Source organism: Pelophylax lessonae (genome assembly GCF_965119305.1).
Source record: "Pelophylax lessonae genome assembly, chromosome: 8".
Taxonomy (NCBI): Eukaryota; Metazoa; Chordata; class Amphibia; order Anura; family Ranidae; genus Pelophylax; species Pelophylax lessonae.
In genome coordinates this window covers 140,347,696-140,365,934 of record NC_138775.1, presented here as the reverse complement: position 1 = coordinate 140,365,934, position 18,239 = coordinate 140,347,696, and the positions used below count along the sequence as shown (strand labels likewise).

At 44.9% G+C, this 18,239-nt stretch overlaps 1 protein-coding gene across 1 annotated transcript in view; it reads left to right on the top strand.

The window, feature by feature from the left end:
* The window catches only part of LOC309561480 (myomegalin-like), a 429,425-nt gene that overhangs the window by 308,284 nt on the left and 102,902 nt on the right, over positions 1 to 18,239 (top strand). Inside the window, exon 20 of the mRNA XM_082265423.1 lies at positions 4,979 to 5,079. Within this exon, the coding sequence (XP_082121549.1) occupies positions 4,979 to 5,079 (101 nt within the window). The remainder of the gene's footprint in view (positions 1 to 4,978; positions 5,080 to 18,239) is intronic.

The following is an 18,239-nucleotide window of genomic DNA, read 5'->3' as shown; positions in this document are numbered from 1 at the left end:
GGGGCGGTCATTGCGGAACAGAGATGGCCCAAGGGAAATGGGACTTTCGGTCTCGCAGGATTGTGTCCAACATCTTAGAACTACGAGCGGCCTTTCAAGTGTTACTAGCCTTCAGCCACCTCATTCAGGGCACCTCAGTCATGCTGAGGTTAGACAACACGACTGCAGTAGCCTATGTGAGGAGACAAGGTGGAACTCGCAGTGCATCCCTGCTTCGGGAAGTAGAGCCAATAATGACCTGGGCTCAGAAAAACCTGGTCAATCTGTCGGCAGTTTACATACCAGGGGCTCAGAACACACAGGCGGATTTCCTCTCGAGAACACAACTCAACAACAACGAGTGGTCTCTCCACGAGGATGTGTTCAACTGGATCCTGTCCTTGGAGTTCATCCCAGAGGTGGATCTATTTGCCTCCTTCAACAACAGGAAATTGCAGAAGTTTTACTCGAGGAACAGAGATCCCAGAGCATTCAGGGTGGATGCCCTGACAGATTGCTGGAAGTTTCACAAGGCTCATGCCTTTCCCCCAGTGCCAGTCATCTTTCAATTTCTGCGAAGAGTCCAGATGGAGTCAGTCAAAGTGGTTGCAGTAATCCCGTTCTGGCCCAACAGACCGTGGTTTCCCCTATTATTCCAGCTGAGCTACCGCGATCCAGTCCCTCTTCCTCTCAGGGCAGATCTGCTGTCCCAGGGCTCCATCCTTCACCCATGCCCAGCCCGTCTGCACCTTCGGGTCTGGTTTTTGAAAGGGGAAGGCTGGAAGCGTTAGGATGTCCGGAAGTAGCCATACCAACTCTTTTGAGTGCTAGAAGACAGAGCACGAATAAGACCTATGAAAGGATTTGGGCTAGGTTTACTTCTTTCCTAGAGTCCAAAGGAAAGTCCTGGTCATCTCCTTCCGTGCAAGATATTCTTTCTTTTCTTCAGTCTGGATTGGAGTTGCCTCTTTCAGTGAGCGCCTTGCGAGTCCAAGTCTCAGCCATATCCGCTTTCACAGGCATTTCTTGGGCTGCACATCCTTTGATCAGGCAGTTCTTCAAAGGGGCAGTAAGGCTAAGGCCACAGAAGAAGCTGAGATTCCCCAAGTGGGACATGCCTCTGGTCCTTGATTTCTTATCATCGGTTGGCTCAAGTCTTGAAGATCCTATATCAGTAAAACATCTCACCCTCAAAACGGTCTTTCTGGTGGCCATCACATCTGCTAAAAGGGTGTCAGAGATCCAAAGTCTGGGAAGTAAGGAACCTTTTCTGACGTTTTTCCCGGACAAAGTTGTCCTCATTCCAATGCTGGGAGCAAGGCCTAAAGTCACGTCGGTCTTCCATGAGAACCAAGAAATTGTTCTCCCTACTTTCAATTCATCGGCCGAACCTCCAGAAGTCCATCCTCTGGATGTGGGCAACACGCTCAGACAGTACTTGGAAGCTACAGTCTCTTTCCGGAAGACAGATTATCTCTTCGTCCTATTGTCTGGGAAGAACAAAGGTATGCGTGCCTCTTCAAGATCAGTGGCCTCCTGGATAGTAGAGGCGATTCAGTGGGCTTATAGAGAGAAGGGCCTGGTTCCTCCTAAAGCGGTGACTGCACATTCTACACGTGGTGTTGCTACTTCATGGGCAGCTTCAAGACACGTCGCTCCGGATGTGGTCTGCAGAGCAGCGTCTTGGTCGTTCATTCATACATTTATGTCACATTATTGTGTTGAGCCGGCGGCTCTTTCTTCTGTTGGTTTTGGTGCTCAAGTATTATCTGTTGCAGGTGTTAATTAAATTTATCAGCATCTGCCCACCCAATTGTGTTTTGGCGAGTTATTTCCCAAACGTATGCTGCCATGGAGTCTGTCAGGAAAACGGAAAATTTATATCAAATACTTACCGTAATTTTCCTTTCCTGATGGACTCCATGGCAGCAGGAGTCCCCTCCCAGTTCCTGAGTAGGCTAGTTACAGAACACGGATGCTGAAAGGGAGCAAGGATTTATGGGAGTGGGGTCCTATAGGGTAGGAGTGGAGGCGGGACTACCCAAACGTATGCTGCCATGGAGTCCATCAGGAAAGGAAAATTACGGTAAGTATTTGATATAAATTTTCCGTTTTCCTATTGTCTGGACAGCTTGGTCTGTGGAAGTATATTTAGAAAAAGACTTACTGGCTGGAGAAAATAAAGGAAAATACCTAAAAATGAAAACCAATGCAGCCACCAGATCTGTAAATTGGTGAGCTGCATTTAAATAAATGTTTGTTTGGAGTTAAATACCACTTTACCATCCCTTACTCTTTTATTGTTTTGCTTATGACCTTTTAATCTGAAGCACTAAAGTACACAACTGAACCAGCTGATTGTGCAGTTATATCTTTCTTAACTGTATGTTCATGATTACATTATGCTTTGTGTACAGACATCAAATCTTTGGAAATCCTGAAGAGATACCTCAATAGACTTCAACATAAAATGCATATGTACAGTATATCCATCTGATTGTCCCAGAAATGCCTATGTTTATAGAAGCCCAATATGTAACTTCACAGACCAATGCAAACTTATCTCTACTTACATTGCCATTGTTTATAACTGTAAACTTAGACGGGCAAGGGAAAGCAGTTAGTAGAGCTTTATTATGAAGTTAGAAATAGTTAGGACCCAACAGCAAAATTAAAGATCAGAAAGGCACACAGAGGAAGCTTTTGTGGTTACTTTTAGCACAGGCTCACTTTAGTAATAAATTACACAAAGCATTTTTAGCGTACGTAAATGAAAAAGAAAAGTGACAAATATTTTTACATTTTTTTTTTAATCTCACAGGCCTGCCTAATGATGTAAGATGTACACTATATTACCAAAAGTAGACACCTGCCTTTACACGAACATAAACTTTAATGGCATAGGTGTTCATTATTGAGTTGGCTCATCCTTTGCAGCTATAACAGCTTCAACTCTTCTGGAAAAGCTGTCCCCAAGGTTTAGGAGTATGTCTATGGGAACGTTTGACTATTCTTTCAGAAGCACATTTGTGAGGTCAGGCACTGATGTTAGAAAGAAGGCCTGACTCGCATTCTCCGCTCGAATTCATCCCAAAGGTGTTCTGTTGGGTTGAGATCAGGACTCTGTGCAGGCCAGTCAAGTTCCTCCACCCAAAACTCGCTCATCCATGTCTTTATGAACCTTGCTTTGAGCACTGGTCCAAATCATTTGGTGAAGGGGGGATTATGGTGTGGGGTTGTTTTCAGGGATTTAACTTGGCCCCTTAGTTCCATTTAGGACATTTAGGACAATTTAATCCTCCCGACTGGCCACTTCCTGTTCCAACATGACTACACACCAGTGCACGAACAAGGTCCATAAAGACATGGATGAGTGAGTTTGGGGTGGAGGAACTTGACTGGCTTGCCCAGAGTCCTGACCTCAACCTGATAGAACTTGACTTGATGAATTAGAGCAGAGACTGCGAGCCAGGCCTTCTTGTCCACATCAGTACCTGACCTCACAAATATACTTCTGGAATAATGGTCAAACATTACCATAGACACACTCCTAAACCTTGTGGACAGCATTCCTAGAAGAAATGAAGTTGTTATAGCTGTAAATAGTGGGCCAACTCAATATTGAACCCTACAGACTAAGACTGGGATGCCATTAAAGTTCATGTGTGTGTAAAGGCAGGCATTCCAATACTTTTGGTAATATAGTGCATCTCTATATGATACTAAGTTTACTCCTGATCCTGTCCTATGTCTCATTGGGTATACAAACTCCAATAACTTGGATTAAGACGAAGCAGTGGCCATTGTGAAAATGCTGTTCTTGGCTCATAAATTTATAACATCTCGATGGGTATCACCCCAACGGTAACCCACCTACCCTTAGGGACTGGGCACGGGAAATGGACAAATACGTATTGTTTGAGAAATATACTTATTTTCAACTTAATGCATTTCCGAAGTTTGAGAAAATATAGAAAAAATGGATAGATGCCCCATGCTCAAATTTTGGCTGAAAATGGAGAGCAAGGAATATCTGCCCTTTTTTTTCTTCTCTGCATCTCTGCTCTCTCTTTTCAGGAGGAGTCAGCTTTATTTTCCCTAATTTAAAAATACTGGTAATAACCTGGGCGCAGCGTTTGCTCTGAGATATTATATTATACTATATTATGTTATAAAATGTAATGTTTGCTTCTTTTTTCTCCCTCTCTTCTCTCTTGAATACTTTTAAAGGGCTGGATGGTAAATTAACTAAAATTGCTGTTGATTGTGCTGTTTTTATTTGTGTTATTAAATTTATGTTATGTTTTTCTTTCTGTAATCTATTGTCCGGTGGAAAATTGGTTCCTTTCGTCCTTTTCTTTTATGAGAACACACCATTTACATATATGCCTATTGGTGTCTGGCAAGTTATCCTTATATGTTTAATGGAAAAAAGTAATTTCCTTACCTATACTTTAATTTGTCATTGTTTTTATATTCCTCTGTTTTGTAACTTTTGTACTCTGTACAATTATAAAAATGTGTTTAATAAAACATATTGTGAAAAAAAAAAAAAATAATAAGATGCATCAAAAAAACGTAAGAACTTTTGGCTCAAACTTCTAGAGTGAAATATTATAAAAAATAAATAAATTTACCCACACACCATTGATAGCCAGATTTTCTCTGTGCTATTCCATTACATTTTATTTGTAGCAACAAAAACGGGTTCAGCTGATACACTGTTGAGTCCTAAGTCCCATGAATGCAAATGATTGAATTAGTGAATTAATTAGTAATGATTAAAGCTGCTAGTAAAATTAACATGGTAATCATATAAATAATAGCATAGGCCATAGTGATTGGTGAGTAATAGAGTAAAACTGCTTTGCAAAGAAAAGTTCACATTTCACAAAAATAAATTTAATATGACCATGAACGGTTAATTGAAAGCAAATGCAGATAAGGAGTTGATGAAGAATTAAAATTTGTTTAAAAAATCTGAAATTTAATTTGCCAGGTAATGACGGAAAGTGGGCATTGGATTATTCCAAAGGAAGAGATTTCTGAAAAGCTACAATTTGAGCTTCAGGATGTGGAAATAATCCCATCTAAAATGAGGTACTGTAACAGTTTATTACAGAATGTCATCTTTGTGCTTGCAACAGCGATATGAGAAGCAGATAAAAACTTTATGTGTTGACTATACAATAATATTACTGTCATTTTTTATTTTATTATAGTACATATAAGGACTACCCCATTTGTTCTGTTTTCGCTTGCCGGTGGGACTGTTTTTGTTTCCCAAACGCTTTTCAAATGTGTGTGATTTTTTCCTGGATATACCTTGTTGTTGAACTGGTCCTTGCAATTCACAGCCTTTACAGAACCTGCCATTAAAAAGTTGATTTTGTTCCAAATTAGACCATACTTTATTAATTCATCTTTCCTGCATGCCATAATAATAATAAAGTTTATATAAAATTATAAAACTGAAGAAAAACATTTCTTTCTTGAGAGTTACTGAGAGTTACGTAGCAGAAACCTATACAAAGGTTGGACACATTTCCACTTGTGTGTGAGGTAAGATCTATAAGTTTAGACATTCTGTAAAACAGTCTATAAATAAATATAAATATGGTTTTGAAGTCTGCATTCAAAAATAAAATGTGGTTAACTCCAAGTATCAACTTTTAGACTAATATTTTTTTTAAACGGGTTTTTACATGATATAGTGTTTGGGATTAAAAAAACAAAAAACAGCCATGGGCTAAATATGTTCACATTACTATCTGATGTTAGCTATTACTCGTCTGGCCTAGGACTTTCTATCAATTCTCTCTCTTTCCCTCCCCTTCCTTTCCTTCTATTGCTTCTCCTACCCTTTCTTTTGTTTTTGTATCAGCCAAGTATTCCGGGCAGGGGCTACCCCACTGGCTTCCCGCTCAGGGGTCGAATGTGTCGCCACCTTTTAGGGGCTCGGCCTCTGTTACGGGTGGCCGGCTGGGGGTTGTTCTGTCTGGGCGGGTTCCTCTTCCCTTCCCCCCACCTTATATTAAATCCTTTCAGGTTGCGGCAAGTTGCCGCTCCAAGACCTCCCCCTTCCCTTAACTCCCCATTTTGCATATGTTGGTACTTGCAAGGACGGTTGTTGTTCTCTTTCACCCATGATCCTCATGGCAGCCTATGTTTTACAATTGCTCACTGCTCCTGTTTTACCAGACTGTACCTTTGCATTGTTACGGATATCTTATTGTTATTGTTTTTCTTCCTACCTGAAAATTCAATAAAAATGATTGAAAGTAAAAAAAAAAAAAAAAACATTTTGGTGTTTGCAGATGATACAGAAACCTGTAATGCTGTAGAACAGGATGCAAGATGCCTCTATAAAAAACAGTTTCCTATAAAAAACTCAAAAGCATGGGCATTTTGTCCCTATACAAAGCATTACTAAGACTTGATCTTAAATATACAGTTCAATTTTACAGAAAAGGGCTACTTAATTAGTATAGGACATAGGGGGGTTGAGTTGTGAGAAAACATTAAAGCTGAACAAAAGGCTTAGAAACTGTCTTTTAAAGGCAAAGTTCACCTTAAAACACTAATAAACGCACATGATTTGCCGGGTAAAAAAATGTGCAATTATTACTTTTTACACTGCAGCCTGCAAAGCATTGTACCCACGATCAGAAGATCGCTGGTGCAACACCAGGCTCCTGCAGACACTTGGTACAGCTTTCTCCCCATACCTCTATATAGGCAGACAATTACTAAAGTGCAGGAAGAGTCAATGAACTACAAGGGCGTTCATCAGAGTTCTCCTAGATCATTGAGAACTACAAGCTGTCTGCCACGGTGGAAAGTGGGATTTGTAGTTCATTAATTCACTGATCTCTGTGAATGTATGATCTGGCTGTATGGGCGAAGCCCCACACAGCTGTGCTGTTTTTAAATAGTGACAGAGGATGCAGAGAGAGGATCTCCCACCAACTCTAAAGTCACATGTTACAGTATATGTTACACCATAAAAACACTTAATTATAAGGTGAAATTACCCCTTAAACATATTATTCAATAGCCAGAAAGGGTATAAACCTGCACTGTGAAATGTCTTTAAAAACACAGATATAACCTTGTAACAGTAGCTGTGACATCATCAGCTGGTTACAATTGTAGACACTGCTGGAATTAATACTACTATGGAGGAGCAATATAATCCACAGCAGCATTCTCCTAATAGGCGTGACCTGCTCCTAGATGAAATGTTAGACTTATGGGCCATACACACTATAAGATTTTCAGAAGACTTTTTCCTTTAGACTTACCAAAACCATATAATATGAGGTCAAACCTAAACACTTTCAAAGTGTATGCAATCTGGCAGGCCAAAAGGTAAATCTGAAGGAAAAAGTCTTCAGAAAATCTTATAGTGTGTATGGCCCTTTACCCTGTACTTTCCTACCAGTTAATGTAAAAAGGAACCCATATCATAGCTATTCTCACCAAATGGATAATGATAGTGAACACCGTAGTGACAATGCAAGTGGTACTTTAGCCAAACTAACTGAAATGTTAGCACAGGCAGCACATTACAGAAAGCTAAAAGTGTATTCTGTTAATGTCCCTGTGTCACAAGGAGAAGAAAGTTTTGATGTCTGGAAAGAGCATACTCTGCAATGTCTATGGCAGTAGTCTTATTCAGAAGAAGGCAAGCAACAGCATGTCACTGAGTGTGTGCAGTCCCTAGTCGCGGAATTAATCCGCCTGTATCAAGACACTCATTAGGGAGTAAGTGCAATAGACTATATTGTATATATGTACTGTCTGACCACTTTGAGCCATACAATGATCATAGCCAGATGGTTGCTGACTACTGTATGTCCTATCAGAAAGAGGATACTTTTAATCTTAATAATTAATTACAAGTGCTGTTGTAATATTTGGTGTATCACAATGCTAGACTTTGTTCTGCAGTGGACGCTATGAGGACCAGTAAGTTAGTAAGAGGCTTACTACCTCATCATCCCCTTATACAGCTTCTCAAAAATATGTTATGTGACAGAATTCATTCTCCCTGTGAGTTAATGAAGTTAGTGAAGACATCGAAGGTGACATTCAGTTTTGTAATCCTAAGAAGGTGAAAGGTGCTCCAAAACAGGATCCCCATTCTCACTCTCCCCAAAAAGAAAATTCTAAATCTTATCGACCCAAATCTTCTGTTGCTCAACCAGTTTCTACAAAGAGGGGTAGAGATTCTCAAAGGTGTTTCAGTTGTGGTCACATTGGCCATACTGCAAAACAGTGTCACAAAAGCTCTGGGAGAACAGTGCTAAGCATGGCATTCCCCCCAGAAGCAAAGTTGCAGAGGTGGGCATATTAACTTAAGCCAAAGGCAAAGAGGATTTCTCATAGCCTCTAAGTCTATAATTAGAGTCACTGTCAAAGAACATACAATTCCAGCTCTACAGCTATATTTGACAAAGATTCCTAAGTTACCCTTATTTACTGTTCATTCTACCAAAAGTACTTGAGCCGCATGCCTCGTCAAAGTACAGGAAGAATAGAATTGTGGGGCCTGAACACTGAGTTATATCCTGTTAATGGAAGCTTGCAAGTAATTGTGACTGTTCCAGATTTAGAAAACAAGGGTGTTCTTCCTATGAAGATCGTGTCCTAACACAGGTGATTCACATAGAGCTCAAGTGATACTGGGCACTAATTGTATAGCAATACATAGTGATTTCCAGAAGTTTAAGATTGTTTCTACTGATTAGGTATGTAGCACCCTACAGGTAGGTGCTAGGTAAAGATATAGTGGGCCTTGTCTGCTTAACAGCAGGGCTGTGATTTGTTAGTTAGGGTGTCAGGGCTTCCAGATGTGCCTGCTGAAGAAAGAAGTATCCCCACTGGCTCCTGCGAGAGGCTTCTCATAGGGCAGTGTGGGAAGCCCAATCAGGAGACACATGTCAGCTTGTAACTACCCCAGAAGGCAGATTAGGCTGCAAAGGATTCTGGGAGTGGGTATATGTTTGGGAGAAATGCGTGACAGGGTGTCTTTGGCAGGAGCAGAGTCCCAGGAAGGAGAGTGCGGCTGTCTCTCCTCCTGTCTGAGGAAGGTGGATGTCTCGGGGTGTCGTCTGAGTGTCCAGAGCATCCTGAGTGAGCTGAGGGGATCCGGTGTGCTGAGAGAGCCTGCAGAGAGAGAGAGAGAGAGGGGTCCAGTCCCAGGAAAGTCTACAAAGGTCGTGAGTACTGAGGATTGCCCCTGGGGGTCTGCCTAAAGTTAGATTGGACCACTCCGGAATAGGTTCTGGGATCCAGTGCCAGCTAGTTGTAAAGGGGGTACCTAGGTTGAGGACCCTGAAGCTACAGAGGGGGTACATAGTCAGTGGACTCTCAAGAGTTCAAGTTAAAGGGGGCACCTACGGTTGGGCCCTGAACTGTACAGAGTGTGTCAGTTGCAAGTACAGCTATACAGAGTTCTACTTCATACTACCTCAAGCTAGTAAAAGCGGGAGACAGTATTCAGTGACTTCTACAGCACAACAGTGTCAGGAGTTCTACAGTTCTCAGTCCTGGATCTTCTGGACTCATAGTCGAGGATTCAGCACTTCTGAGTTCTACAGGATATTTACAGTGTTAGTGAGCCTTGGCTGGCGCCGGCTGGCGTCGAGGAAGCACCAACGGGCATTTTTCAGGAGTAAAGTCCCACATGTAATTAGTTCAAGCCTCAAGGAGAATCCCACTCATTCCCTTCTCCCATCCCCTTTAAATCAAATAAAAACCACAAACAAAGATGCCGGAGTTGTCGCTGCTTCAGTTATCACACCCAGGATCACAGCTCACATGGACTGGAGAGAGTACCGGTACTGATGGCAGACCCACATCAGGCCACAGGCCTGGAAACCTTGCTACAGGTAGATATCCCATCTGAACTTCAAGACTTCTGTGATGTCTTCTCTGTTAACTATAAAGGTAATCAGCTGGAGTGGAGTGTGAGAGATTGCTGCCAATATTCCAAACTCAAAAAAACCTTGTGCACTACTGTGCAGAAAAAGACTGAGACTTTACGGGCAGAATAAAGGAGAAAGATGTCAGAAATACAGCTTCTACTCTTAAGTTCGATTTGAGTGACTTGAAGTTGCCAGAGCTCTGCAACAAGAAACTGATACAATGATTGTCAGATTTTCCAGAGGTGTTATCTACAGATGATATGGATGTAGGCTCTGCTAAAAGTGCTCAGCACGCTTTTAGACTAACTGATGTTACTCCCTTCAGAGAGAGACTTTGAAGGATAGCACCAAAAGATGTGGACAAGCTAAGACAGACTTCACATCCGATTAAAGACCAGGGCATCATTGTAGGCAGTAAGAGACGCTATGAGATGGAAAAGGTGCGCTAAAACAAATATATGAATCCAACACAATTAAATTGCAATCAAGCAAAATGTTGGATAACAGGTGAATGGTGTGTTTCAAATATCCATTATGCATCAATCATAAGTGTCCATATATGATAATATCAAACTGGTGCTCCACAAAATGAAAGATTTCTTCAACTTCAATGTGAAAGACCCACCACCAGGTAGAATTCCTCCTTACCAGACGGAAATAAGGTGCACACAAATAGCAAATCTACTGATAACCACAAATTATAAGTGCTTCCAAACTCCAAGTGAACCACCCGAAATAGTCCCTTACCAGACAGCAGGTGTTTAGCGCTTATGGTTCAACTGATATCCACTACCACCTCCTCCGTATCCAGCCTACAGCAAGGTGAATCTCAAACAGCAGGTAATAGGCGCTTGTAGTTCCACTGATATCCACTACCACCTCATCCGTATCCAGCCTACAGCGAGGTAAATCTCTTCTTCCAAGTGCAAGTCCGGGATGTGTGAAGAAAAAGTGGTATCCTTGTCCGTCCTCCAGGAGATGCTTCCTTTACAAGGATCAGAGATGAATAGCTGTCTGGTGGTAAGGGACTATTTCGGGTGGTTCACTTGGAGTTTGGAAGCAATTATAATTTGTGGTTATCAGTAGATTTGCTATTTGTGTGCACCTTATTTCCGTCTGGTAAGGAGGAATTCTACCTGGTGGTGGGTCTTTCACATTGAAGTTGAAGAAATCTTTCATTTTGTGGAGCACCAGTTTGATATTATCATATATGGACACTTATGATTGATGCATAATGGACTTTTGAAACACACCATTCACCTGTTATCCAACATTTGGTTTGATTGCAATTTAATTGTGTTGGATTCATATATTTGTTTTAGCGCACCTTTTCCATCTCATATTATCATTTATATTCATCTGGCACTGAATACCGGTAGCAGCTTTAACTAATTACTATCAGCGCACCCTCCTACACACACAGTAAGAGCCCCTATGCTTCCCCCATTGTGGTGGTGTGAAAAAAAAAATGGAAATCCATCCACCTGTGTGTAGATCACAGAACTCTGAAGCAGAGGACTATACCCAATCAGTATGCACTGCCCAGAATTGAAGAAACTCTGGATGCTTCAAATGGAAATTGTTTGTTCACCCAGCTAGATTTACGGTCTGGTTACTGCCAAGCACCCATAGACCAGGAGAAGGCAGCCTTTGGGCTTCTATTTATTTACTTGCAGGCCACAAAGCATTAGAGGTGCACCCGCAACATTCCAAAGGTTAATGGAAAGAGTTTTGTGTGATCTACTGTAATACCCAGAGAATGTCTTGTGTACCTCGATGACATGATTGTGTTTGGGACTACACTAGAAATTAGGGCATGAAAAATGTGATTATTACATCACCTGAAAGAGGGACTGACATGGTCAGCAGACAAGTGCAAGTTCTGCAGGTCATCAGTCACCTACAGATTTACCAGTTGACCTAATGGTTTAGCTCATTACCCTGCTTGGTGAGGGCAATTTTTTATAACCCTGTTTTTTAAAAAACGAGTGCTACACTTTATCGTAATATAAGGAGAAACCACAGGTTGGTGACAACAAGCAGCTCAGATTTTCAGGAAAGCTCACTAAAAAAGAAGTTTGTGTTTGGTTTTTTCCCCCATTTATACTTACCTAGGTGGATGCAGCATCAGTCCGCATGCTGCATCTGTCCCCCCGCGCCTCTACACTGAGAACCGAGCGATCGAACACCGCCGATCGTTCTGTTCTGACAGCTCCCCCGAGCAGAGAGCTGCTGACTGTCACAGTAGAAACCACAGGTTGCTCTCTGCCCTGCCCCCTCCTTGCACATTGGAGCGCTGGGCTGTGGAGGGGTAGGGAGCGGCATGCTCAGGCTGTCAGCGGTTCATTGAGAGGCTGCGCCAGGTGTTGGTCCAGGTCCGTGGTCGTGATGACGCGGACTTTAGCACGCTCTCTGCTGAAAACAGGTCATAGGAGTGCAGAACAAACTGCACTCCTGTGATCCATAGGAGATGTACAGCCAAGCGAGCTTTGGCTGTACATCTCCTTAATGACTGTGCTACTGGATGGTGACTTAAGCTGTACCTGACTCTGTCCAAAACTAGACAATTCATTCGCAGTGGACTTACTCCTTACATTTCAAAGAAGAATTTATATAGAAACATTTCTTCTCGTCCCCCAGGGTACAAAATGCATGCTACACGACGTCATGTTTGCATTGCTGCTGTGGAAACTGAGGTAGTGTGGTTGACAGCATGCCCTCTAATCCCACTGCTGATCAACCATGGTGCCCAGTAGCAGACAAATAGCTAATTAAGGTGTTACTGACAGAGCTTGTCTCCCTCTGTAGGCATGTACCTGAGACCAGCATGGTCACTACTCATGCTGGGTGAGAAGGGGGCCTCTCAGCATTTACAGATCCATGTAACTCATGCAGGGGGAAGGGGGGTGTAAATGAGCTAGAAGGGGTGTGTTAGCATATACAGCTCTACATTGCAGTGTCTCTCATGCAAAGGAGGAGACATATCAGCGAAAAGGAGAGGATATTAGCATTCACAGATTCACAGTGCAGAGTCACTTATGCAGGGGGAGGAAGCTTGTCATGATTTACAAATCCATTAGTGTGGTGGTGTTCGTGTAGAGGCACGGGTTGTGTCAGCAAGGGGGGAGGGGAACAGACATGTCAGCATACATGGATTAATACTGCAATGTCACTCTTACAGGGGGAGGGGATGTGTGAGCGTACACTGATCCAAAGTTTGATGTCCTTTTTTCAGCTTCTCTGAATTCTTTGACTAATGTGTTCACAGTCACAGCACAGACAGTAAAGGGGCAGTAGCGACTGGGCCCAGGGCCGGACTGGGAATAAAAACCAGCCCTGGAAATAATTTCATACCAGCCCCATAGCATTTTAATACCGGCCCAACAGCACAGCGTCATTTTTTTGATTATAAAAGGGAAAACCATGCATTTTAAAGCACATGTGAAGTGTGTATTATATGTAGATAAGACAGATATGAAATCACATAGGGTTTATATACATATATATATATATACATACATACATACGAGCAAATTCCAGTTAAAAGTGGAGCAATTATCAAGAACAGTCCACTTATTGCGATAGTGATATATTACCAGAATAAAAAATAATCAGTTTGCCTTTACATGAGGGTCCGCAGAGTTCCCCCTTGCACTGTAATGAGTAATTCTGCAGACTCTGATGTTAAGGGGAACCCCAGGAACTCTGGAAATGTGACCATAGACCACCTTCTGCAGATAGAAGGGGGGTTACTGATATAAGGGGGGCCTTTATATCAATGCCCCCCCTTACATTACTGTATTCATTTCCCCCTTACATCACTGACCCCCACTCAGCCTGGTCTGGCGGAAGTGTCACTGACCTCCTCTCAGGGGGACCGCGCAGGGCTCAGTCAGTTGGCTCCAGCTTGTTGGCTCTGGGTTTATCCTATAGTCTTTTCTCCACAGTCCACAGACATTTGACTTCTCCCGTGACCCCCATCCCGGTGGCACTCCCACTCCCGACTCCTCTCCAGACTCCCCCTCAGAGACTGCAGACATGATAAAAGACAAGAGATGGTCATAGGCTGTGCGGACATGGTACAGGAGATGTCAGAGGTTGCAGACATGGTACAGGAGATGTCAGAGGCTGTGCGGACATGGTACAGGAGATGTCAGGGGCTGTGTGGACATGGTACAGGAGATGTCATAGGCTGCACGGACATGGTACAGGAGATGTCATAGGCTGTGCGGACATGGTACAGGAGATGTCAGAGGCTGTGGGGACATGGTACAGGAGATGTCAGAGGCTGTGGGGACATGGTACAGGAGATGTCTGAGGCTGGGCGGACATGGTACAGGAGATGTCAGAGGTTGCAGACATAGTACAGGAGATGTCAGAGGTTGCAGACATAGTACAGGAGATGTCAGAGGTTGCAGACATGATGAGGGGGGTGGGATGAGTGGCAGCAGAGGTGATGGTGAGGGTTGTGGAATCAGTGGAAGCAGTGGTGATAGTGAGGGGGGTGGGATCGTGGCAGTGGTGGTGGTGAGGGGGGTGGGATCAGTGGCAGTAGTGATGGTGAGGGGGCGGTGGGGATCGGTGGCAGCAGGGGTGGTGGTGATGAGGGGGATGGTGATGAGGGGGGTGGGATCGGTGGCAGCGGTGGTGGTGATGAGGGGGATGGGATCGGTGGCAGCGGTGGTGGTGATGAGGGGGTGGCATCGGTGGTGGTGATGAGGGGGGTGGGATCGGTGGCAGCGGTGGTGGTGATGAGGGGGGTGGGATCGATGGCAGTGATGAGGGGGGTGGGGTCGGTGGCAGCGGTGGTGGTGATGAGGGGGGTGGGATCGATGGCAGTGATGAGGGGGGTGGGGTCGGTGGCAGCGGTGGTGGTGATGAGGGGGGTGCGATCGGTGGCAGCGGTGGTGGTGATGAGGGGGTGCGATCGGTGGCAGCGGTGGTGGTGATGAGGGGGTGGGGTCGGTGGCGGTGATGAGGGGGGTGGGGTCGGTGGCAGCGGTGGTGGTGATGAGGGGGGTGGGGTTGGTGGCAGCGGTGGTGTTGATAAGGGGGGTGGGATCGGTGGCAGCGGTGGTGGTGGTGAGGGGGGTGGGGTTGGTGGCAGCGGTGGTGGTGGTGAGGGGGGTGGGATCAGTGGCAGTGGTGGTGGTGAGGGGGATGGGATCAGTGGCAGGGGTGGTGGGATCAGTGGTGGTGGTGAGATCAGTGGAAGCTATAGTGGTGAGGGGAGATTAGTGGCAGTGGTGATGGGGGGGGGGTGCCATCCTCCCCACCGCCACTGCTCCCCCCCCCCATCCTATCAGGAATAAGATCTGTGGGGGTGGTGAGATCAGCAGGGGGCAGTGGTGGGTGGTTGTCTGGACTGGTGGAGGTTGGAGGATGGGATCACTAATTGCACTGCTGGTTTTTCTTACTAACTTGGTGGTGGCTCGATTCCCCAGGTGAAATCATGCTGCTGGCTTCTGTGTAGTACACTGACTGTGTACTGTGTGTTGGGTACTCTCGGAGCAGTGACCGTCCATAATCCACCGCCGGCTCCGCGCAGCCACTCCCGCCGGCGCCATGTGTGACGTCATGCCGCTCATAGCGGCTGACGTAGGAAAGACAGGGCTGCAGCGGCCATCACATCGCGGCCACGGCGCGGTAACCTATAGTGGCCGCGGCGCGGCAACCAATAGCGGCCGCGGCGCGGCAACCAATAGCGGCCGCGGCACGGTAACCAATAGTGGCCGCGTCTTAAAGCGGCCACGTTCTTAAAGCGGCCCCAGGGCCGGCGGCCCACGGGGAAATTTCCCGGTATCCCGGTAGGCCAGTCCGGCCCTGACTGGGCCTGAAGCAAAGAAGTACCAATAAACTAATAAAAACAGACATAAAAATGCACTTTTCTTCCAAATCATTCAGCACTTTGTTCCTTAAGAGCAGATTATTGCTTAAATATGACTCACAATGAACAAAGCGTATCTTTCTATAATGTGTGTATTATAGTGTACCTCCACCCAAAGGGCTGAGTATGATTTCTGTCTGCTGTCTCCTTCCTCTGTTATCTGCATAAACAAGTTCTGACAGGTTATGCCGACTCCAAGGGATCCAGGGGGAAAAGGGAGGGGAGCACCAGCACACAGCCTGTCAATGACATCCTCAGCTGTGCATGTTTCCCTAAAGAACTGTGGGTCTATTCCCAGATGCCAGACTACACTCAGCTGCCTGCTGTATGCTGTGCAGTGTGTGACCTCAGGTTCTGATTATCAGAAATGCTGTCTAAACTGTTCACTGAACAGGGCTGGATAATACAAAGGTAGATGGCTGCAGATAAATAGGTACATTTATGTAGAAGAATCTGTTTTATCTCTGTGTATTACATAAAGCTAGGTACACACGGCCCAAAAATCATTTTAACCACTATAAGATCAGACCTATTTTTGACACTTGGTGTTTACAAGCTAAAATCTTTTCTTTTTGCTAGAAAACTACTTAGAACTAGGGATAGACGATTATCGGCAAGGACGATATATCGGGGGCCGATATGCACTTTCCCCGATATATCCGTAGAACTGCCCGATATTGCCGATATTTTTGTGACGTCATTCTGCCTTCTTAGGCTGCCTCCCTTGCCTTGGACAGCCTCGTCTGGAGTCTGGACTAGTCTTGCGGGAGTGTATCACAGCCATATACCCAACCACAGCAGCCCGGTGCCAGCCAGCCACCCACATCCACAGGCCCTGTACCAGCAAGCCAGCCACAGGCACTGACCAGCGAGCCAGCCAGCCACCCACAGGCCCTGTACCAGCCAGCCACCCACAGGCCCTGTACCTGCCAGCCACAGGCACTGTACCAGCCAGCCAGCCAAGGACCCTGTACCAGTCAGCCACCCACAGCCCCTGTGCCAGCCACCCACCCACCACAGGGTGCCAGCCAGCCAGCCACCCACCACAGGGTGCCAGACAGCCAGCCAGCCACCCACCACAGGGTGCCAGACAGCCAGCCACCCACAGACAGGGTGCCAGCCAGCCAGCCACCCACCCACAGGTCCTGTACCAGCCAGCCACAGGCACTGTACCAGCCAGCTGACCACAGGCCCTGTACCAGCCAGCAACCCACAGACCCTGTGCCGGCCAGCCACCCACCACAGGGTGCCAGCCAGCCAGCTACCCACCACAGGGTGCCAGCCAGCCACCCACCACAGGGTGCCAGCCAGCCAGCCACCCACCACAGGTTGCCAGCAAGCCAGCCATTAAGCATTAAACAAAAATTAACCTGTTCAGTACCAGATTTGTGTCAAAAATTGTCTTTATTTTTCAAAACTTTAAATGTACAAAATATCGGCCCATATCGCCGATACCGATACGTTGTGACCAAAATATCGGTTTCGATATCAGCCCTAAAAAAAAACATATCAGTCTTTTTTTTTTTAGCAGAGACCCTAGAGAATAAAATGGAGATCGTTGCAATATTTTTTATCACACCGTATTTGCGCAGCGGTTTTACAAACGCAATTTTTTGGGAAAAATTCACTTTTTTAATTAAAAAATAAGAAAACAGTAAAGTTAGCCCAATTTTAATCCATAATGTGAAAGATAATGTTATTCCGAGTAAATAGACAATCAACATGTCATGCTTCAAAATGGCACACACTCGCGGAATGGCGACAAACTTTGGTACTTAAAATCCCCATAGGCAACATTTTAAAAATTTCTACAGGTTACTAGCTTAGAGTTAAAGAGGACCGGTCTAGTGCTCAAATTATTGCTCTCGCTCTAACGATCGCGGCGATACCTCACATGTGTGGTTTGAACATTGTTTACATATGTGGGCGGGACTTCCGTATGCGTACGCTTCTGCACGCGAGCTAACGGGGACAGGGCGCTTTAATTTTTTTTTTCCTTTTTATTTTATTTATTATTTTTACACAGTTTAAAAAAAAAAATGTTGATAATTTCTGCTGCCATAACCCCGGTATTTAGCGTCAAAAGACCGACGTAAAACTGCAGCGGGCGGTCGGTAAGTGGTTAAAATGGTCAGTTCGGCAGTTAGCAGACGACTTTTTGGAAGGAGCATGCTGGAATTCCAGCTGCTGATCGGCATCTGGTCAATGCTTTCAGTCAATGGCCCTAAGCACTCACCGGTGTGTTCAGGTAGAGGTGGGGGCGGTTCCCCTGTCAGAACACAATAGAACGGCTGGGCAGATCACTGTCCTAACATTACATAGTTAGTACAGCGATCACCTCAGTTTTTTTATGTTCAGCCTGCTGGGTTGAACAAAAATAAAACCTCCAGTGTGTACCAGACTTAAAGTGATTGTAAACGACCACCTTGTAAAACAACCTA